At 54.7% G+C, this 21,428-nt stretch overlaps 6 protein-coding genes across 6 annotated transcripts; 5 read left to right on the forward strand and 1 right to left on the reverse strand.

Moving 5' to 3' along the window:
- Positions 1-1,956: 1,956 nt before the first annotated feature.
- Positions 1,957-3,030, reverse strand: BBK36DRAFT_1141549 (hypothetical protein; the record flags this gene model as incomplete). The annotated part of the gene is made up of 2 exons (XM_024893457.1): positions 1,957-2,547; positions 2,716-3,030. 2 exons carry the CDS (start codon positions 3,028-3,030, stop codon positions 1,957-1,959), a joined length of 906 nt encoding a protein of 301 aa, XP_024748914.1.
- A 1,530-nt stretch (positions 3,031-4,560) lies between these two features.
- BBK36DRAFT_1169306 (hypothetical protein) lies at positions 4,561-5,976 on the forward strand (the record flags this gene model as incomplete). Its single annotated transcript, XM_024895296.1, has 2 exons — positions 4,561-5,270; positions 5,331-5,976. 2 exons carry the CDS (start codon positions 4,561-4,563, stop codon positions 5,974-5,976), a joined length of 1,356 nt encoding a protein of 451 aa, XP_024748915.1.
- A 320-nt stretch (positions 5,977-6,296) lies between these two features.
- On the forward strand, positions 6,297-7,169 carry BBK36DRAFT_163480 (hypothetical protein; the record flags this gene model as incomplete). Its single annotated transcript, XM_024897741.1, has 1 exon — positions 6,297-7,169. The coding sequence occupies one exon, from the start codon at positions 6,297-6,299 to the stop codon at positions 7,167-7,169; it is 873 nt and encodes a 290-aa protein (XP_024748916.1).
- A 1,237-nt stretch (positions 7,170-8,406) lies between these two features.
- Positions 8,407-10,183, forward strand: BBK36DRAFT_1141552 (hypothetical protein; the record flags this gene model as incomplete). Its single annotated transcript, XM_024893458.1, has 3 exons — positions 8,407-8,692; positions 8,744-9,457; positions 9,513-10,183. The coding sequence occupies 3 exons, from the start codon at positions 8,407-8,409 to the stop codon at positions 10,181-10,183; spliced, it is 1,671 nt and encodes a 556-aa protein (XP_024748917.1).
- A 639-nt stretch (positions 10,184-10,822) lies between these two features.
- BBK36DRAFT_1135503 (hypothetical protein) lies at positions 10,823-15,175 on the forward strand (the record flags this gene model as incomplete). Its single annotated transcript, XM_024892666.1, is given in 5 exon segments — positions 10,823-10,945; positions 10,978-11,057; positions 11,072-11,431; positions 11,488-14,436; positions 14,507-15,175. Coding segments are annotated over 3 exon segments (3,943 nt in total), but the record flags the coding sequence as incomplete, so codon positions are not given.
- Positions 15,176-19,409: 4,234 nt separating this feature from the next.
- BBK36DRAFT_1121363 (hypothetical protein) lies at positions 19,410-21,122 on the forward strand (the record flags this gene model as incomplete). Its single annotated transcript, XM_024890816.1, has 1 exon — positions 19,410-21,122. One exon carries the CDS (start codon positions 19,410-19,412, stop codon positions 21,120-21,122), a length of 1,713 nt encoding a protein of 570 aa, XP_024748919.1.
- Positions 21,123-21,428: the final 306 nt, after the last annotated feature.

A 21,428-nucleotide genomic window follows, 5' to 3' on the forward strand; every position in this document is an offset into this window, starting at 1 on the left:
TGGCATGGCTAAGATTGCACGTCTGTTGATCGACGCAGGGGCAGACGTGACAGTCGCAACAAAAGACGAGAGAACGGCTTTGCATATGGCAATCAGATTCAAGGATATTGCGGAAATGCTATTAGATAATAGGGCTGATATCAATGCCGAGGACATCGAAGGCTACACGCCGCTCCATCTAGCAACGATGGATGGTACAGCTGAAGTTGCCTCCCTATTGATAGACAAGGGTGCAGATGTCGCCATTGCAGCAGAGGACGGAAGAACTCTTCTGCACATGGTCCTCAGTCGAGGAAAAGATTGGCTGGAAATTGCAAAGAAGCTTATAACCTTTGATACTGATGTGGAGGGAAACAACCTTTACGCCAAAGCCATGGACGACGCCACTCCTCTTCACGTTGTAGCAGAACACGGCCCACTCGAGGCTGTCGAGATGTTGCTGCGCCTCGACGCGAATATTGATCAGAGAGACGTGTATGGACAAACCGCATTGCTCATTGCAGTGTATCAGGGAAATTGGGATATTGCCGAATCATTACTCGCAGCCGGCGCCGACGTCAATGCCGATGATCGAGCTGGATATACACCTTTACTTGGTGCCGTTATGGAGGGCCAGGAACACATTGTGGGAATCTTGCTTGAAAAGGGGGCTGATGTCAACGCTGTTAATGAGGACGGATATTCATCCATTCATCTTGCCGTTTCTCAAGGCGATTCCAAAATCCTTCGACAACTGTTAAACGCTGGCACGGACATTGACTCAGTCACCAAGTTCAACAACCAGACACCGTTACACATTGCAGTTCGCAAAAGAGATGGGGAGATGGTACGAATCTTGCTCGAGGAGGGAGCAAATACCGAGCCTCTCAACCATCTCGGCTTCACAGCGCTACAATACGCCTTGTATCGCGAGGATCTTGAGGTTGTGAAGCAATTTGTCGAGCATGACAAGTCGCCTACTTCTACTGCTCCCAAGGCGGCTCTACAAAGGGGTGAGAATGGTGACACTCCGCTGCATACTCTGTGTCGATTGACTCAGTATGGGAGCGATGAAGGCGAAATCTGCGACATTCTTGAGAACCTCTTGAGTATCGCCCCGCTCATTGATATGATCAACGCCAAGAATGATGAAGGCCTCACACCGTTAGACGTGGCAAACCCTATGATGGATGAGTATCCGAATCTCGTCAAAATGTTGAAAGAAAGGGGGGCAGAGCCGAGCCACGAGGAAGCCGAAGAATCATTAATGAGTTTTGCTTCTTTGGAAGTTTAGAGAGATGTGTTAAGGACAACGCTTGCAAGTCGTCCGCTGATGGGAAAGCCAAGCCCGTTGAAGATACTCCTGGAACACACGCTGGTGCGAATCCAAATGCTGTGTCGATCGGAACTCGCTTCACGCATTCATTATCCCTACAGGCACATGAATTTCAGGTGCAGTGCCTGACGATGCAGATACGGCACACTTGCAAAGGATAGTGTCTATGCTTGTTGAAGGGGCCCTCACGTGTATCGAAGGTGAACAGATATAGAAAAGCCCTATGCAACTCCAAAGTATCATAGAATGACATAGGGTGAGGGAATGGCCGACCAGTATCCCATCTTAGCCACGCAGCATCCTTTCAAATCCATAGGCTGATAGGACAATCGTTCAATGGAGAAAAGGAGGTTCTTAAATTCTGCTACTATCGCTATGTTCTTCTAGTTTTCCTGTATGACTCTCTTTGTAGTAAGTAGCGGTGCGGGTTACGCACTGCCTAAGGTAGGTTTGCCATGTCCAAGTCCGATAGGCTCTAAAGGCTATTATGCTTGAGCATGTCTACAGCAAGTTCTTCACGTCCTATACAGTTCCATAAACTTTTCTGAACATGGGTATCTTAATCCTCTCCTCTGTTCTATCCAAGCTGAACCATAACATTCTCTCTCATCGCTCTATACAAGTTCTAACTCCTCAGCGTCTTAAAAGGGGTCCTGAGCATCAAAATTGCCAGCCCCCGATATAGCAGCAACACGCAAAAGATCCCACTGAAGCTCCAACAGCTCAAAGCTGGGCAATTGTTCGGGGTCTTCGACGCGAATAGTAAAAACCTGGCCCGTCTGAGGGGAGTTGCCGAACACGTGCTTCATGCTCCCCCAGCTGTCGCAGATGTGGCGGCAGACGTACTTTTCGTACTTGGCGTTAGGGGGTATCATCATTCTTGGACTGAGCTCGCTCTTCTGAAGCCAATGCCACTGCACAGTAATTTCAGTCTCAGACTCACTGAGCGGCTTCAGAGCGAAAGCCGCCTTGTCCCACATGAAATGCAACTCGCGACTCATTGAGAGGAAGTTCCGGGGAGACTCTATGACGCGCGGGTCGGTGACCTGAGAGGCCCAGCGGTCTCTGATTCTCTCGCCCCAGAAGCATGTGAGCAGGGCGTCGAGGGGCTGGAATGCGTCGCCGATGGTGGTGCAGAGCGGAAAGATGTCTGCTTTCTCTGCATTGCGAGAGACGGTGAAAAGGCATACATTTTGTGTATGCTTTTTCTCCGGGGCAGGGTGGACGCTGCGCTGAAAGGGGGCAGAGGGTGAGACTGGTGCTTGCAATGATTGATTGCAGCTGCTTGACGTGGATATGGCACGTCTGCGGTTTGGGATGCCTGTGAGAAGATACTATTAGCAATAACTCGGGATATAAGAGATGAGAGAGTGTGTGTTAAGAGACATACAGGATCGAACCGCCTCTGGCGCGGTATACATGGCGTAGAGCAGCAGCTTCACGGGATTCTCTGACCCATGCTGGTCGGGCCTGTAGTGACGAATTTCTTCCAGCATCCGCCGCATCTGCGAGAGAGGAGCAATCATCATGACTGCAAACATTGTTGCGTTGAGTGTTACGATGACCCCCGGGGAGGTCACGCTGTGGGCTTGGTAGAGGCGCTGGAAGGATTCGAAGAGCCTCATGCGAGCCTGCCACTCCGATACATGACCACCACTGAGTGTAATGGTTCGGGGGTAGTGGTCTTTTGGCTTTTCAGCACGGCGGGAAGGCATTTTGGACGGTATTGGGATTGGTACTTGGAAGAACGAAGAGATTGAGAAGTAAGTGAAAGGCTATACGATAGAGAACAGATAGAAGAGAATATGGTGTGAAGCAAGTGAGATAGAAGAGGAGATGAAGCAATTGGGGGGAAGACGTTTTATAAAGCGGCACAAGACATAATGTTGGGACTGAGAAGAGTCGAGCTCAGCGCCACGCAACTTGGTTTGAGGCTGCAGGCTACACACTTGGGATCGTGGACGAAATAGAGTTGTCCATAACACGAATAAGCTTATACGCCTTGCTTAAATAGAGTAAGTCTTGGGAGACCAACTCATATAGGCTACAACCTTGGCCTATACCCCCTGGTGAACTTGTGGTCTGTCTCATGAGGCCCATGGGCAGCTGTCAGCGAATCAGCGGATCAGCGGCTTATTCGGATGCAAATATTGTTTATAGACTGGCTATCATTAACCACAATACTGTCTTTGACTTTGAGTTGCTGCGTCGGGTGTGTGCAGGTTGTTGTGTGCACATATGCATTGGTTTCCTTATCGCCGAACCTTGTTGTGTGGCTTGTGCAAGGGGCGAGTACGTAGTTTGGCTATTATCAAGACTTTGAACTGTCGTGAGACCAGACTGAATCTGGATGAATTTTTTTCACTTACGGAACCGAAGTACAGGCGTGAAAGCCTTCAGTAATGAGTGTCTTCACTGCACTCCCCCAAGCCTTCGTCTCCCCCCTTAGTGCAGGAAGTACTTTCAACGGTGCAACTGATGCATCAACTTCACGGATTCACTTATTCTGTAGGCTTTGTAGCCAATAAAGAAGACAAGAAACAATCTATCAGGCGCAGGTACAAATATGATATCAGACACTATCTCAAGTGTCAAATGCCCTCCGTGCATAGTGTATACCTGGATACTCATGAGTCTTGATGAAGTGTGACTCGAGATTTTGCTAGATTATTTGCCTTGAGTTTCTGAGCTAGTAAACTTCCTCTTTAAACCGTTGCACTTTACCTCCTCTCTCTTAATTTCTGTTCGGCTTTCCATAGGTACTCAACCTGATGACTCGCTGCTCCCGAGTCTCAGGCCATTGGTGCTTGTTCCGAGAATCTGTTCTTCCTTTCTGAAGAGTCAGTATATCCAGACGTGTGTAACTATGATGAAAGTCTAAGATCTTCTAATAGCCACTTACTACTGTAGCTATCTGATTTCATGAGGTTTCTTCAGTGAGATGATGGCTATTTTCACATGATCTATCACCAAATCTCTTATCGCAGGTGACTACCTTATATACAGTCAATTGCCTCCGATGAATCATCGATATTAAGCGTTCTTTCTTTATCAACTTACATCCTTGTATATAAGTCAGAATTTATCAGCTTCATTTTCCATCTTCGTCTTCAACGTCTTCTCATGTGCTGCCCTCACCAGTGTTTGAGTCAATTGATACAGTATTGCTTAGTCAGCACGGTGCTCAACAACGACTTTTCCTCCATCTCGACTCAGCAAAGGTTGCACGTCTGTCAGGTTTCGGCATGTCTGCGTCTGCTTCAGCTGCTTCAGCATCGCCTGCGTCGGTGCTCAACTTCAATGCGCTGTTCGACAATCCGCTGTTCGCGGGAGGCATCGGCCTCGCCTCTCTAGGCGCCGCCGCAGCGTTTGCGCGCAAGGGATCCATTGCCGTCCTGGGCGCCGCTCGCCGCCGGCTGCTCGTCAACGTCGAGATCAGCAAGCAGGATCCGGCGTATCCCTGGATCCTCGCATGGCTCTCGCAGCCTCGTGAGACGCCGGGCTTCATCGCCTCGCGGCTGACGCGCATCCACAACCTGTCCGTGGCGACGGCGACGGGGTCAAAGGGACCGGGAGCCGGCGGGCCAGTCAATGCTCACTTCTTTCTCCAGCCGGGATATGGACGCCACATTGTCAAGTTCGGGAGGGCCTTCATCTCGGTCAACAGGGAGAAGCACAACACGGCCAACATGAACACCGGAGAGCCGCATGAAATTGTCCAGCTGACTACGCTGTGGGCGCATCGCCACGTCTTTGAGGACCTCTTCAGAGAGGCGCACCAACTGGCCGCAAAGGCGAACGAAGGCAAGACGGTGGTGTACTCTGCCCGCGGGCTCGAATGGAGTCCTCTGGGAGACCCTCGCAAGAAGCGGCCGCTCGGCTCGGTCATCCTGGACGAGGGGGTCAAAGAGAGCATTGTCGCAGACGTCAAAGACTTCCTGTCAAGACAGCAGTGGTATGTGGATCGAGGCATTCCCTACCGGAGAGGGTACCTCCTGTATGGGCCTCCGGGGAGTGGCAAAAGCTCTTTCATCCAAGCGCTGGCAGGAGAGCTCGACTTTGGTGTGGCCATGATCAACCTCAGCGAGATGGGCATGACGGACGACAAGCTGGCATATCTCCTCACGAAACTGCCCAAGAGGAGCCTGCTTCTTTTGGAAGATGCAGATGCGGCCTTTGTCAACCGTCGGCAGCGAGACTCGGATGGATACAGCGGCGCAAGCGTCACCTTTTCCGGTCTTCTCAACGCACTCGACGGTGTCGCAGCTGGAGAAGAGCGCATCGCCTTTCTCACGACCAATCACATTGAGCGCCTGGATCCCGCGCTGATCAGACCCGGCCGGGTGGACATGATGCTCAAGATTGGCGAGGCCACGCGATACCAGGCTGCGCAGATGTGGGATCGTTTCTATGGCGATGTGGATGAGGATCATTCTGGTCGGGCACGATTCTTGGAGCGCCTGGAAGAGCTCGGCTTGTTTGGACAGTACAAGGATGGACAGCCCTCTCATCGGCACACGAGCGCTGCTGCGATCCAGGGCTTGTTCTTGTTCAACAAGAACGATATGCAAGGTGCCATTGACATGGCCGAGGGTCTGATTCCAAGGAAATTCGAGGCCGAAGACTCGACTCCCGATGGGGCCATCAAGACGCCAGTCTGAAAGTGCGGCAGGATGAAGCCATCTGTATACCAGTCATGTACACTATTTTGTAACATCAAAGGATACCCAGACAAAGAAGCATTGTGATGATGATTCGGATCCCCTGGCCGTGCATGCATTGATGAACAGGACAGACAATCGAGCCCGCCTACTTCTTTGTTTATAAAGGAATCTGAAACAAGGCAGTTTCGTCCATTGCACTTCTCTGTCGAGTCTGGAAACCTTCCAGGCGACTCATAAAGGTGCATGCGGCCACTACTGACTACACTTTTCTATTCAGGACATCACCATCCCAGAAGAAGCTTGATTACAACGTCAAAATGGCTGCACGAAAAGCCTTGGTCAAGGTTGCAAAAGAAACGCAAAGCGTGCTGCCCTCGATCGTGCAGCATCTCCCCGACCTTGACCCAAGTTCATCCGAACGTCTCGACTACACAAGCCTTCCACCGCTACAGCCAAACTCATGCCCCAAGCGAACGCATCCGGGCACCTTGATCATCCGCGTCGTCCAAGAAGATTCTCTCAATGCAGCCATCCAACTCGCAAGCACCCGCGGTCAGGAATCAGGCCGCGTTGTCGTCCTGAGCAACGCCAATGCCAGGATCCCGGGCGGGCCGTGGCTCCAGGGCGCCATGGCTCAAGAAGAGGAGATTTGTTACCGGAGCTCGCTGTCCCTGTCTCTCCATGAGGATCTCTATCCTTGGACGGGGACGCAGGGCATCTACACGCCTGACGTGGTTGTCATTCGCGACGACGTCAAGTCTGGACATAACCTGCTCCATCCAGACACCGAAGCTTCGAACCTGCCCGTCGTGAGCGTCATCAGCATCGCTGCTCCTACACGCCTCAAACGCGTCACCGAAGGGCTCGCTGTCAACAACGGCGTGCAGAGCATCACCGCGAAGAGGGCCATCTACAAGAATCCTCACGACAGGGACACGATGAAGATGAAGATGCGGTTCTGTCTACGCATCGCCGCATCCAAGGGCCACGGGCTGCTCGTTCTGGGGGCGCTTGGATGCGGCGCGTTTGGCAATCCGAGGGATGATGTTGCGGAGTGCTGGCTGGAGGTGCTGCGGGAGAAGGAGTTTGGGGGAGGGTGGTGGGAGGAGGTTTGGTTTGCGGTGTTGGATCCAAGGGGGGATGGGAACTTTGGGGTGTTTCGAGATGTTCTTGATGGGATGAGGGTTTGAGATTGCATTGGATGTTGGGGTTGAGTGAGATGTCTTGTTTCTGGGCTTTACAACTGGTTGTGTCTATTTGGAAGTATAGTATAAACAAAGCTCTCGTCGGTATATCAGACTGCGAATTGCCTTGACGGAGTCCAGAGACGATAAATGTTGACGACTTCCATTTCACTTGACGCTCAAGATCTTGGGAGTGATAAATCTGACCCAATTCTGTCACCTTTGTCCTTCATTGTCCCGACAAGAGACCCTTTGTTGCATCACTTCCCATATAGGCCATCTCAGCTCATATGCATACTACAGCACAACACAGCTGAACCAACACCTGGACCTCTTGTTTCTTCTTCCTGGGAGTTACAAGTCATCAATGAAATGTCACCGGGCCATTTTTCTGACCCATTTCGACGCCTACATGAACAAGACGGCTCTCCACTCTGGACCCCCATGGCGATGTCGTGATCGGCGCCATTTTTAGCTCAAAAGATCAAGGAGCCGGGATTTGATGATATGGGTTTGCTTGAGCTGCGATGCAGCTCATCAGAAGGACTCTCTTAGATGATGAAAAAGAAGAATAAACAAATAGAAACAAGGTAATTAGTACAATTGACCCAGCTGTATGATTTCAATAAATTGGATCACATTGTATGAAGAAATTCATAGATATGGTAGCACAGACAAATCCGTCTTGACCATCCCGTCCCATCTTTGCCATCCCACCAAAACCATGTGGAGGCCCGAAAAACGTGAAGTGACGTGATCGCAGACTTTGCAAGGGTCCCGAATACACGTACCCATACGAGTACCTACTGCAGTCTCTCCAACAGACGGGAAACCAGTCACTAATAAGCAGTTTATTCGACGAGTCAGACGAAAAATCAGGGACAAGAAACACCATCACCAGAGATCACGGTTCGCGCTGTGCCCAGGCTGCGTTAGTGGGCGTTGCCTCAACTCTCTTTTTCCATCTTGAACCCAAGCCTCTTCAGACCTGGCCCCGTCTTACATGGATTCTTGATTCTTGCATCATTTCGGTGGCTGGTTGCTTCTTCCGCCTTTTGACTCTTTTCATTCTCTATTTCTTGAATAAAATCTGTCCGGAGTCGCGTTGGGGATCTGCTTTACTACGATATGAGAGCCGCCCTGTCTTGATATCAACTCATCCCACACCTCTTCGCCTCCGTCCTTCGTCATCTCAATCATACTCGACTCGAGAGCAAAAGTCAAGCAAACTGAGACCGTCGCCATGTTCCGCCACAACAAATCCGGCAAGCTCGACGACGAGCCTCGCCTGGACGACGTCTCCGCCGAGGACGCCCCGGCATACCAGCCGCAGTACGGCGCGCGCAGCCTCGACGCCGGCGACCACGACATCATCGACCCGGACTCGGGTGTCAAGCGCGGCCTCAAGAACCGGCACCTGTCCATGATGGCGCTCGCGGGCATCATCGGGCCCGGCCTGCTGGTTGGCTCGGGGGGTGCTCTGAACAGCGGCGGGCCGGCGTCGCTCATCATTGGTTTTGGTGTCATTGGTATGTGATGCTTCTTAGAGATCCCGCTTCCATCGCTAACGTTGTCCCCAGGCATCATTGCTTATTCAGTCATGCAGTCCCTGGGTGAAATCACGACCCTGTATCCCGGCGGAGGCGCATTCGTCTCGCTGGCGGAGCGCATGGTCGACAAGTCCTTTTCCGTGGCCGTGGGCTGGAACTACTTCATCATCTGGGCCACCGTCCTGGCCAGCGAGTACAACGTCATCTGCAGCATCCTCAACTTCTGGGCGCCCGGGGTCCCGCTCTGGGGATGGTTCCTCATTCTCTGGACCCTCTTCCTGGCGTTTCAGATCATCGGAGGCATCACGGCGTTTGGCGAGGCCGAGTATATCCTGGCGCTCATCAAGATCCTCGGCCTCACGGCGTACTTTGTCTTCTCAATTGTGTATGCATCTGGCGGGCTCGTTGGCCAGGACGGGGCCATCGGATTTCGATACTGGCATCATCCGGGAGCTTTCAACGGCCACGGCTTCCGAGGAGTTGCCACTGTCTTTGTCTTTTGCTCAACCTTTTATGCCGGCGTCGAGTCTGTTGCCGTGGCTGCCACGGAGACACGGAATCCAGGCATTGCCGTGCCGCGGGCTATCCGTCAAGTCTTCTTCCGCATCATCTTTGTGTACATGGGGTCGGCCTTTTTCTTTGGCCTCACTTGCCCAGCTGATTCTGATGAGTTAATCAACGGAGGTGCCAAGGCGCTGCAGAGTCCCATGACAATTGCCATCCAGAACGCAGGCTGGAATGGAGGTTCGTGTTGAAGCCCCGTGTCTGTTTGTGAATGTGCTAACGGAAATTCTTCCAGGCATCCACCTCATCAATGCCTTCATCCTCATCACCTGTCTGTCTGCCGTCAACTCCTCCATCTACATCGGCTCCCGCACCGTCCTGTACATGGCACAGTCCGGAAAGGCGCCCAAGATCCTCGGCTGGGTCAACAAGCGCGGCGTCCCCGTCTGGGCCATTGTCCTCACCAACGCCGTGGGCGCCATCTCCATGATGAACGTCTCGACGGGAGCGTCCAAGGCGTACAGCTACATCATCAACCTCGCCGGCGTCAGCACGTTCCTGGTCTGGGGCAGCATCAGCTTCATCCACATCCGCTTCCGCCGCGCGTGGACGACGCAGCAGCGCCGGGTGAGCGATCTGCCCTTCAAGAGCGTGCTGTATCCCTACAGCCCGTACTTTGGCGTCTTTGCCAACGTCTTCCTCGCGCTGGTGCAGGGATGGACAACGCTGTCGCCGTTTACCGCGGGCAAGTTTGTCGATGCGTACATTCTGCTGCCGCTGTTCGGTGTCATCTACGTGCTGTGCAAGCTGTATTGGAGAGGCAGTGACCCGTTCAAGAGGAGCTGGGACATTGACCTGGACAGCGGACGGAGGAGCGATCTCGACACGAGCGATTTTGCGGGAGACACATACGTGGAGCAGACACAGAAGGTGCCGCTGTGGAAGAAACTTTGGACATCTGTGTAGATGATATAGAAGCCATGGTTGTCTAATAAGATATTGGGTGTGGAAACGGAATAGACTCTGTTTACTTGACGCACGTTGACTGCATCGAGTTTTTCCATGCATGTGATGGGCTGCTTACTGGCTTATACCGGCTATCAGCTAAACGCCTACTGCAGCCCCGGTTCTCACACATGACGCCACTGCAAACCCCAACAGTTTCTTTTACGATGCTCTTCTCTATAAGAATATAAAACTACCTATACAGCCGCTCAGTTAGATGCCCAGATTGCAATCAAGCCCAATCGCCCTCGACATCAAGCCTCCCTCTCCCGGGTAGCTTCTCCGGATCATCACCCCAATTCTGCTGCAAATCGGACAATAACCTCCAGTGCCGGGGCCCGTGCTCTTCCCGCATCCTTAGCTGCTCCAGGCCAGGGTTCCAGGTACATCAGGCGCAGCTGTTACAGGCAGTTCCAGGGGCCAGGCACAGGTACAGGTACCGGCGCGGATACGCGTGGGCGCCAATGAGGTCAGTACATGTACCTTGATCCGCATCCTCGCAGCTCCCGACTTGCCCTCCTGCAAACCTCCACCAGCATCTGCATTTCAGCGCAAACCGCCATCGCCATCGTCGCGCCCCCGAGACTCGGCTTTGCAGTGCCCATAGCCTTCCGCCGCATTGATACACAGCCTGCTGCGCATCCCGTCGCTCTCTTTCATGTCTCTCGCTGGCCGACGACTCCGCAGTCCATCCCTCGACTCCCACCCCCTCGATTAACCCCCTCCATACTTCAGTTGTTATCTCTGGCTCTCTCCCTCCGCGCTCAACGCAATAGATAGCTTCCTCCCGCCGGCGTACTCGACCCGATCCGACCCGATTAGATCCAGCTCGACACGACACGACACGACACGACACGACGCAGCGTCCAGCCGAGTGAATGCAACCGCTAAACCCCTTCCTGTCTGCCTTCTTCAAGAGCCAGGTCGTTGCGCAGTGCACCCCCGTCCACCACCACATCCTGCTGGTGCCCTTGACCGATGTGCTCCTCACCCACCGCGAGACGGAGAGCGGCGCCCCGGTCCACGAGGTTGTCGCCTCGGACGAGTTTCTAGCCAGCCATGTGCTGCGCATCGCCGGGCCCGACGGGCTGGTTGGCGCCAAGGACAGCTCGCAGAACCTGCGCGAGGCTCGCGGCAAGGCTCGCCAGTTCAACACGCTCAACGGCAGGAGCGTCATTGTCAAGGACTCCTTCATCTACAGCAACAAAGGTGCGTTCGCTCTCGCTTCGCAGGCCCAGGCACGGCTAACCGCGGTGCGACCGCAGGGTTCAAGACGCTTGCGCAAGCCCAGATCCTCAACGACACCACCTGGTACCCGGACGTCTTCGAGCCCCGGCAATGGCTGGTATATTACATCTCCAAGCCCCTTGTCGGAGTGTGGGAGGAGGTCAGGCTGGAGCCCGCCGTCCTCGTCTCCGGCACCAGGAGTCGCGCGGCTACGGAGCAGCAGCAGAAGCGGCAGACCAACGGCGACTCGGCCGACGCCTCCTTGCCGCGGAAGAAGGACATCAGGAGCTTTCACGATCTTCTCAACAACTTTCCCATGATTGCTCGCCAGATGCAGCCCGGGCTGGAGAAGCTGTTTATAGAGTTCTCGACCGTCTTCCAGAAACCGCTGCCGCCACCGCCGTCGGCCGAGTTCATTCCAGATCCGAAGCCAGACGGGCCCGTCACGGCCGCCGCTAGAAGGGCAAGGGCAGATAGCTTGACGGCCAAGAGCGGCAAGGCGACCTTCAACAACAGCCTTCCGGTTGTCGAAGACTTCTTCGAGGAGGACGACGAGGACATCATGCGCGCGTCCCTCGAGAGCGCCGTGACGGCAGCAATCGATATTTTCCAGGGCGTGGATAAGCAACAGCTGTCGCTGCTGGGCGCTACGACCGACCTGACAGGTCCGCTGGTGGAAAAGCTGATTGAGCGCTACATTGCCGAAAACGTCCATGGCCTGCTGTTTGGCAAGCTCAGCGCGATCAAGCGACGGGAGGACTTGGAGCTGGAAGCCAAGATTCGCAAAATGGAATACATCGACATCTCTCAATTAGGGATTGCAATCGATGGGGGCATGAAAGCCAAACACGACCTTGTTACCCAACTCAACCCGGCCGTAGACGAGTTCAGGAAGATTTCTACCGCCAGAAGCCCACAGGAGATGCTGGATTTGCTGCTGTCGACGATGAAGATTGCCTCACAGCTCACCGACACCTCGAGACCCCTGAACGGCGGAGCTGCTACAGAGGCGCCGTCGTCCGAAAAGGCCATCATGACGGTCAATGCCGATACCTTGGTTTCCTTATTGCTCTACGTCGTGATCCGGGCTCAGGTCAAGAATCTACAGGCTCGACTTGCCTATGTGCGGAATTTCATTTTCGTTGAGGACGTCGACAGCGGTGAAATGGGGTATGCCCTGAGCACCTTCGAAGCTGTGTTGGCATACCTATTTACGGATTCGGCGGGCTTGCGCCGTGCCAGCAGGAAGAACAAGGCTTTGTGGGATGCTGCCAAGGGGGCGGACTTGAAAGAGCTGAGGAACATCATGGAGCCTAACCCCTGCGCAGTTGGCGACGACGACGACATCGAAGATAGCGACAATGATGTCGACGCCCAGTCTCGGTTCAAATTGGCAAACGGATCAAGGCGGTCGTCACTTGTTCTCAACTCTTCGGACCATTTCTCCCATGGCTCTGGCCTTGGCCACGTGTTTCCCTTTCAGGCCAACGGGGATGGCGCAAACGAGCCGATGCTCGATTTACCGCTCAAGAAGACGAAGAGAGTTGCCATGGACACCAGGAGCCTGTCAAGCGCATCTGAGTTTTCATACCATTCCCTGGCAAGCATTGGCTCTCTCGGCAGCGCGCTGGAAGGCGACATCTCTGTGGAACGGCTTGCTCAGACTAGCAGCGCCCTGGGCGAGTCCGTCCTGATGATGGCCGTGCAAAGCGGGAGCGTCGAAACGCTGGGCTATCTCCTGTCCTTGTCCGGATACTATCCGTTTGACATTGTCCTGAATGACGTTAACAACGAGAATACGACACTTTTAAGCGCCGCCACTCAGCTCGGCAATCGAGACCTCATCAGCTTTTTCCTCGAGTATCTCCTCGAAAGAGCCACCCCGGGACAGCTGAGCCACTACTTTGCAATCCAAGACATTTGGGGCCGAAGCGTCGGGCACTACCTGTTCAATGCACCGTGGATGATTAACATGGTTGGGCCCCTGATCTCATGGAGACAGAGAGACAAGAACGGGCAGACGCCGCTCTTCGCATTGTGTCGCTGCTACGACCATGTGGATTACTACAGCATGGTGGAGGACGGCATCAGAGCCGCTCAGCAATCGCAGCTGGACGGGCAGCCGCTGCATGTCGACGAGCATATTGACGGCAAAGGCAACACTCTCCTGCACATTATGAATGACCCGAGACTGGCACTGAGGATCCTACAATACTGCGACGTTGACGTCAACGCCACCAACGAGAAGAAGTTTACAGCACTCATGGTTGCCAGCAAGTACGGCCGCTACGATATGGTCAGGGCTCTTTTTGCCGACCCTCGAGTGGACATTGGGGCCAAGGAATTGCGAGGTCTCACGGCAGTCGAGCTGGCCAAAGATGACGATGTCCGCAATAGGATTGATGACCTTGGTCTCTTTAGTATGCCTCCCGCAAAGGACGGCCGGATCACCGGTGTCGTCAGGGCCTTTTTCGTGGAAGACAGCACGGTGCGACTGGTTCTCAAGTCGGCGGCTCCGACAGACCACGATAGTTATACGGTAACGACCAGTCGGCGGTCGCTGACCGACTTTGAGCAACTGGCGCGCCTGCTGGCCGAGGAGAATCCTGCGTCGTGGATTCCCTCCATAGCAGACACCAGATGGCCGTTCCAGCTGCCCTCGCGGCCGTCACGAGCCGCGCTGCGAGACATCCAGATACGGACGGACTGGTTCCTGAAGATTATGCTGAGCCATCCGACGCTGGCCACGCACGAGATGCTGTGGGAGTTTTTCCTCGTGCCGGAGCTGCAGCTAGAAGCCATGGAACAAAGGACAAAGCTCAAGACGGAAACGAGGGCGGAGAAGATCCGCGAGGAGTACGAGCCGATGGACGACGTGCGGGAAGTGGAGCAGTTTGTCAACCACGCGCGGGAGATGGTCCGAAGCGTCAGCTACTCGACGAAGAGCGTGACGAGGCGAGCGAACGCCGTGGGTCAAGTTGCCAACGGTGAGTGCCCTTTATTCCATGAAACGATTGGGAGCACAGACTGACGAATGAAACAATTCCTTCGGCAACAGATTTCTACGATGCGTCAGCGCTGCTTTATCGGGCATTGTTCACCATTCAATATCTCCCCCCGCAGCACATTGTGGGCATGGAGGTGTTTGTTCGAGCCATGGCCCCCGTTCAGCACAACCCTCAGGTGGTGTTTCACACGACGCTGCTGGCGATACAATCCACGGTGCAGGCACTGCTCTCGGCGCTGGCACGGCCGACAAACCTGATTGGGCAAATTACGGCAGCCAAGAGAGAGGCGGACAGGAACGACAGCTCCGCGATGCGACCCTCGAGATGGCCTCTGGGCTTGCTCGACGACTCCAGGCAGCGACACCAGGAAGAAAAGGAAAAGCGGGCGCGCCAATCACGAGAGCAGGCGTCGTACCTCTCCAGGGAGCTCCGCTACACGCAGCAGACGGTAGCAAGCGAATTGGCTGGATGGCAGGAGCTGCACGACCAGATGGGACTCCGGGCCATTCGCGAGTATGCCCGAGGCATGGTGGTGCAAGAAAGGGTACGGCTCGAGGGCATGATGCGAGCGTTGAGAATTGTACGGATGGGGAACTACCAGCAGGGGGGGATCGCCGCCATGTCTCAGCGACGACCCCCATCGCCCCCAACAGACCGGAAACAAGAAACAGAAGACGGGGATGGGGTGCCACGACAAAACGAAACAAACTGAGTGGAGCGATCGAGTGACGAAGAACAGACGAACTTTTGCTCACATGCCAGCGTGTCACGGAGGCGACAAAGCGACAAGGGGGACGACGCGTCACAGACCAGGCGTTTGCAAAAGGACGCGACAGCGCACAAACCGTTGGCCAAGGGCCTGCATAGTTGGCCTCGACTAAAAAAGAGAGGGGCTTAGAAAGAGAGGAGAGCAGAGAAAAGGAAGGCGAATGGGATGGCCTGGCACTTTTTCTGCATGATGCATCTTGATGGATACCTTTACGACTAAAATCTGGATTTTGGTTGGGCAACCCGGCGTTGGGGAGGGGAGAACGACGATAAAAGATGTGCTACAAGGACAGTGTTTCTCTATTTTCCTATATTAAACATCATGATAGAAAAGACAGCGATGCTTTTTGGATTTCGTCTGATGCTTCCTTTTGAAGAAGCGCGAAGTAGATGGTGACGATGGGGATGGAACCATGAATATGGGAGGGGGAAGCTACCTACCCTATCCTACAAAGGACGCAACGTGGGAACATGCTGGCTTGGGCCAAAAACGTGGTGAATGCCCGAAGCGCACACGAGTTGGCATCAGCAAGTGGAATGTCTTCAACAAGGTCCACCTGCAACGTGTGCTTGATGCACGGCAGATATATTAAAATTTTCGGACGGTGAAAGAGGTTGAAGTCGGTTTGATACCCGACGAAGTTGTCGAGCAACGACCTGAAACACAAAGGAAAAGTCTGCATCTCCGGGAGAGAGAAAGACGCATCTAAGCGAAGATTGTGCATACGATAGCGTGGCGGTGGATGCAAGCCTAAGGGCCATCTTACTGGGTAATGCAGGACGAGAAGAGTCATACTCTGGAGTTGATACCTTACATTTTGCAGATGCAGATGCAGGCTCTATGGGGATAGTAACATACATATCACGGGGTTTTGGGCGAATGCTGGCATGACGTTGGGCTTGTTTCGAAACGAAAGGCGGGGATTCTTGCAGTGCGTGTTCATGAATTTGAAACCTTACTATCTATAATGCTAGTAAAAGCTGTGCTGCGTTGTTAACTTGCCAGGTGATGAGTGCCTGACGATGACTCGTAAACTTGACAACACACAAACGTCGAAGTTTAGGTACGTACCTAGATGCCCATGTGGGGGCGTGTCGATTCTGCCGTAAGTGGGTCTTGAACGTGGGGCATGCAATAGCGATTCGAGAAGAGGAAGGAATTGGTGAGCCAATCAGAGCGCGAAGACGGCATGCGAGAAGCCGATTGGTCGAGCCTAAAATAGAGAACGGCCTATGAAAGTACGTACCACGGTAACGCGGCCGCGGGTTCGGGGAAGGATAGAGCGGGTTTGAGGCGCGTCTGTTGAAGAAGAGACGAGATGGTGCGTGTAGGTTTGCACGTTATTTGATAGGGAGGATGCTGCAGGCTGCTACTATGGAGTTGTACCAATATGGTGTTGCTGGTGGTGCATCATGTTGGTGCGAGGATGAGGATGGAGATTGATATTGTCTGGAACAATGTATGGGGAAGCACGAAAGGTACGGTAAGCTGCCGGACGATGAGGGAGGACAAACTCTGTGCGACAAGGCGCGAGCGCGCAATGCGGTTTTGTAAGATGATTGGGCGGATCAGGTAGGAGTCTTTTACGCGCCTGGATTTCTGAGCGACAAGAATGAGGCGAAGCAATGATGGCTTGCATCAATTGACGATCGTCGTGATTTTCATTGCGAACTGGAGGTAGGTATGTAGTAATACATGTAGACGAGATGTGTAATCCAGGTGAAGCAAGGTGTCCAGCGGGAAAATCGTCAAAGCAAATCTGCGCAGCCGCCGGTGTGGGAACGTTGATCGGGAGACGGTGAGATTGAGCTCGACGGATCCCGAATCGGGTGGTGCGACGAAGCAGGACGCTCGGATCACGGGCTGGGACGGGAGACACCTGTTCTTTTATGTGCCCGCCTTGGTTCTGCGTGTAAGACAGCATGTAATAAAGCAAGGGCAAGGTAAAAATGTACGGAGTACGTACTACAAGGGCGGCGGGTTAAGCGCTCGGCGGCTTGCGGAGGCGTCCGTCCCGCTCTAAGCGCCCGGAAAGAGCCAGAGCCAGAGAAAGCTGCGTCTATTTGCGGCTGTTGTCCATGTCTCATCCACGGTCTCAGCTGGAAGGACAAGTGCAATTTCAATTTCGATAACTAATACTAAGCAAAAATAGACGGGATCAGCTCGGTACTTTGGTACTACCACTATTACGGCCTCGTCTTGAGGTTAGCATTACGGAGTGCCTGTTGGCAGTTTTCATTGGCAGGTACCTGTTATTGCCTGGTTGAATGCATGCAATACAGCGTACTTACCAGACAGGTATGCAGTAGGTAGTAACGCAAATGCAGCAGTTTTAAATTGAATGAAATGAAATCTGGGGTCCAAACACTCGTGAATGGGCGGCAAAAGGAGGCAAATGTCGCCGTGTGAGTGGAGGAGCCTGGTTGCTTGGCGCGGCGGCCGTTTGCGAGCACGAGATGCCCTTCAAGGCCTTGCACTTATCAGCAGACTCAAGACACGCGATGCAGGAGACACTCGTCTGATCAGACAAACTTCGAGAGTTGAGATGTCAATCAATCCAGCACGCGGTGCCAAGATCCAACGAGATCCGCGAGATCTGGCTGCTGCGCGCGCGTCCAACAACCAACGAACGTCAAGCCCTGGGAGACACGTCCGAGACACACGAAAAAGACAATGAGTCATGGATGCCGCTGCACAGCTGGCCAATCAGAGTGGCGGCGCCTGCAGCAGAGCCCGCTGAGCCCCAGGAAATCGACCCTGGTTGCTGGCGCCAGTCCCTCTACGCTCTAGTGTCTTTTTCCAAGCCCTACCTATTTCGCTCGCCTACTGTACACAATTGGGGGGAAGGGCGTGGCTGCATGGATTCCATTTCAATGGACTTCAACACCTCCATCCACTGACAGGCCGCAGCGGCGCCGTCTGCCGGCAAAGCAGGCTGGGACGCGGTCCTGGTCGCATTTGCTCGTCTTCCGTCTCTCGATTCTCTGGCTCTTGCAGTCCTCGATTCCCAATTCGACCATGGCAGACGCGGAGCTTGGCGGGGGCGGCAACCAGGGCGGGATGGCCAGGCTGTGCCTCTGGGCCGCATTGCATGCACTGGTGCGGATGATGGAGCCGTGAGAACCAGGAGAGAAGCCATATCGACGCCTTATTAATTGTCGTCACTACTAGCAGCGCCGTGCTGTACAACGAGTCGATGCTAGTCTTTTCCGTCGAAATGCGCGTTCGTCGATGACTCTTTCGACCCCGGACACGTCGTGTCGCGTTTCATGCCTCTTCTTCTGGCTTCAACGATGCCCCAGCTTGTGCCCAAGCAGACGACGCGTGTGTGGGATGCTGGCGTGGCATGGCCAAGGGCTAAGCCTCTGGCCTCGCTGATCCATGAGCCGCGGCAGAACACGGCAGAGCAGACTGACCGGGACAGTTGCAGCAGCCGCGTCTGGTCTCGCTCTCGGTCTGTCTGCTCCTCTGCTCATGGGACGTGGACATGGGGCTTCACTCTCACCACGCAAATTCGGCTGCTCCACACGCCCATCCCACGCCCCTCTTACACGCCTCTGCCCGCATCTCGCACGCCCCCCCAGACGGCCGTGAACCCGGCGGCCATCATCAGGACCCTTCAAACCCCCAAGGCCGGCTCTAAGGATAAGAAGTCGGCCTCGTCCCTTGGTTTCCAATCATTCCCGCTTCACTTCCTTGTTCATCTCCTCTCCATAACCCCTTCCGCTTCCCTCTTGCTTTTCTTTTCTTGCTTTTGCATCTCGTTTTGTCTGGGAGTCTTGTCTGCCATCGAACCGACGCCTTCTCTTGCTCTTTCGGATAGTCACTTAGAACGCATCCCTGCTCGCTGGTCGAACACGCTCCAACCGCTTGGAGATTTTCCTTTGATATACGCCTTTCATATACACAAAAGCCTACAGAAAACACATTTCAACTGTCCACAGTCGGAGCTGGTCTCCTTCATCGCCTAATACGGTTAATTACTCAACTTCGATCACCTTCACCTACACCATAACAACCGCCATCATGTCAGCGTGAGTATCCCTCCCATTTCCATGAGACTCTACACCTATGCTGACACGCTACTAGTCTGGCAGCCGACGTCGCCTTCGACTTCACCTTCCCCTCCCCCTCTCCCTCTCTCGAGGATCCCACAACGCCTCCCATGGAGAGCATGCCTCTCATGGAAGCCTACAGCCTCGACCACTTCCCGTCAAGTCTCTTGGAGCTGCCCTTCAACTCGCACAGCCGCCATGCTCGGTCTACATCCAAGGCCTCGTCCATCTTCTCGACAGTCTCCTCGGCCTCGGCTGCCGTCTCCGCAGTGGACTCAATAACAGACTCGGTGTGCTCTCGCTTCACCACGCCTCCGCGCGCCAGCCCGCCGGTCCGCCAGCATGGCCCCTTGCTGCTGCCCAAGATCCGCTCTCAAGACCAAGACATGAGCCGGTCTCACATGGTGCCCGCCTCGCACTCTCGCTCCAACTCCATCCGCTCTGCCAGGGCCAGGCTTGCTCACCAGCAGTCCACGCCGCCACCGCCTGCCTCCAAGCCCATCCACACCAGCCACTCGCGCAGCTTCACCAACCCGGAGACCCTCGCCAACATGGCCTTTGCTCACATCTCGCCATTTGCGACGCCTCCCCCACAGCCGCTTGATGAGACGCCGGCCTTCCCCTCGACGCTGCTTGGCTCGCCGGCGAGCTTTGCTCAAGACAGCCTGCCGCCGTCTCGCCGCACCAGCTGCACCATTGACCCTGCCACCATTGACAAGTACGGCTATCCCACCTATCGACAGATGCCCTTTGTGCCCGCAGCTCCCGCCGCTTCACAGCAGTCAGACTACATGTTTCCGTCTTACCTCCCCCGTGCTCCGTCGCCGCTGAGTCTGGCCGCCGCCGCCGCAACTGAGGCGACGCCGTCCACGACTCTCATGGAGCACCTGACATGTCCCAACCCTGCCGCGTCTCTGGTCCGCACCATCTCTTTTCCCCTGAGAGACCCTACCATCAAGCACTTCTGGTGGGACGTCCGCAGCGTCTCCTCATGGTCGAGCTTCAATGCCTCCGCCATCCTCTCCCTCCCAGGCGCATCCGCCCTGCTCAACGCCCCGGTGCCCGCTCCCCTGCTCCAGACCCCGGCCTTCTCCTCTCGCCACCCCGAGACCGAGGCCGCCCTGCACAGCATCTATGCATCGTACTATCTCCCCAAGCTCAACTCCGCCCTGGCCATGTCCTCCAACCGGCCCCTGCAGCTCTCCGTCCCGGCCAAGACGGCCTCGGGCGTCAATGACCTCATCTTCGTCGCCAACGCCGTCGGCGAGTCATCCACCGCGGCCGCCATCTTCGGCGGCAAGCCCACTGCCCGGGTCGTCGGTCTGGTCCGCAGCTTCGACCGCTTCAACACGGGCATGCGCGTCGAGGGCAACATCAAGCGCGTCGACTACCTGCGCGGCCTCGCCGCCCTGCACTATGCCATGCGCGAGCACGGCTGCCGCTACGGCTTCATCCTCACCGAGATCGAGCTCGTCCTTGTCCGCGCCGGCACGGAGTCGACCCCTTTCTTCGGCGACCTGGAGATTACCTCTGTCCAGCTCAACGCCGCCGCCTCTTCCGACGACTTCGAGGACGTCCCCCTGACGGCCTGCCTCGCCCTCTGGGGCCTCTGCCAGATCGCCGGCGACCACACGCCCGCCGGCCACGCCCACTGGAAGGCCGAGATTGGCGCCCCCGCCGACGGCACCCGGCGCAAGGCCAAGGCCCGCGACACCTGGATCCCGAAGCCCCAGCTGGCGGAGAAGCGCGAGGCCAAGCGTAGCCGCGGCTGGGTCTGGCCCGAAGATCCCATCGGCAGGAAGGAAATGGGCAAGCGCGGCGTAAAGTATGGTGGCTTGTAATGGATGGGAGTTTGCGGTAGAGAAAAACTGCTCGGCTGGTTCCGGGCCTTTGTTTTCTCTCGCAGTAGTAATTCTTCTTATAATTTCCTGCCTGTTTTTTTCTTCTTCGTGTTTCACTTTTCTTTTGTGGCTTTCATGATTGAAATGACCTTGATATACCTGCTGTTATATAGCTAATACCTCACTCTTTGGATTTTTCCTTTTGAATACCATCTGTTTCCTTTCGAATACAATCCGTTTCTATTACTCTTTGCAGAACGTCGTGTAGTGTCTTTGACATGTGCAGCTACCTTAGGATACAAAACA

The sequence above is a fragment of the Trichoderma citrinoviride genome (genome assembly GCF_003025115.1).
Source record: "Trichoderma citrinoviride strain TUCIM 6016 unplaced genomic scaffold BBK36scaffold_8, whole genome shotgun sequence".
Taxonomy (NCBI): Eukaryota; Fungi; Ascomycota; class Sordariomycetes; order Hypocreales; family Hypocreaceae; genus Trichoderma; species Trichoderma citrinoviride.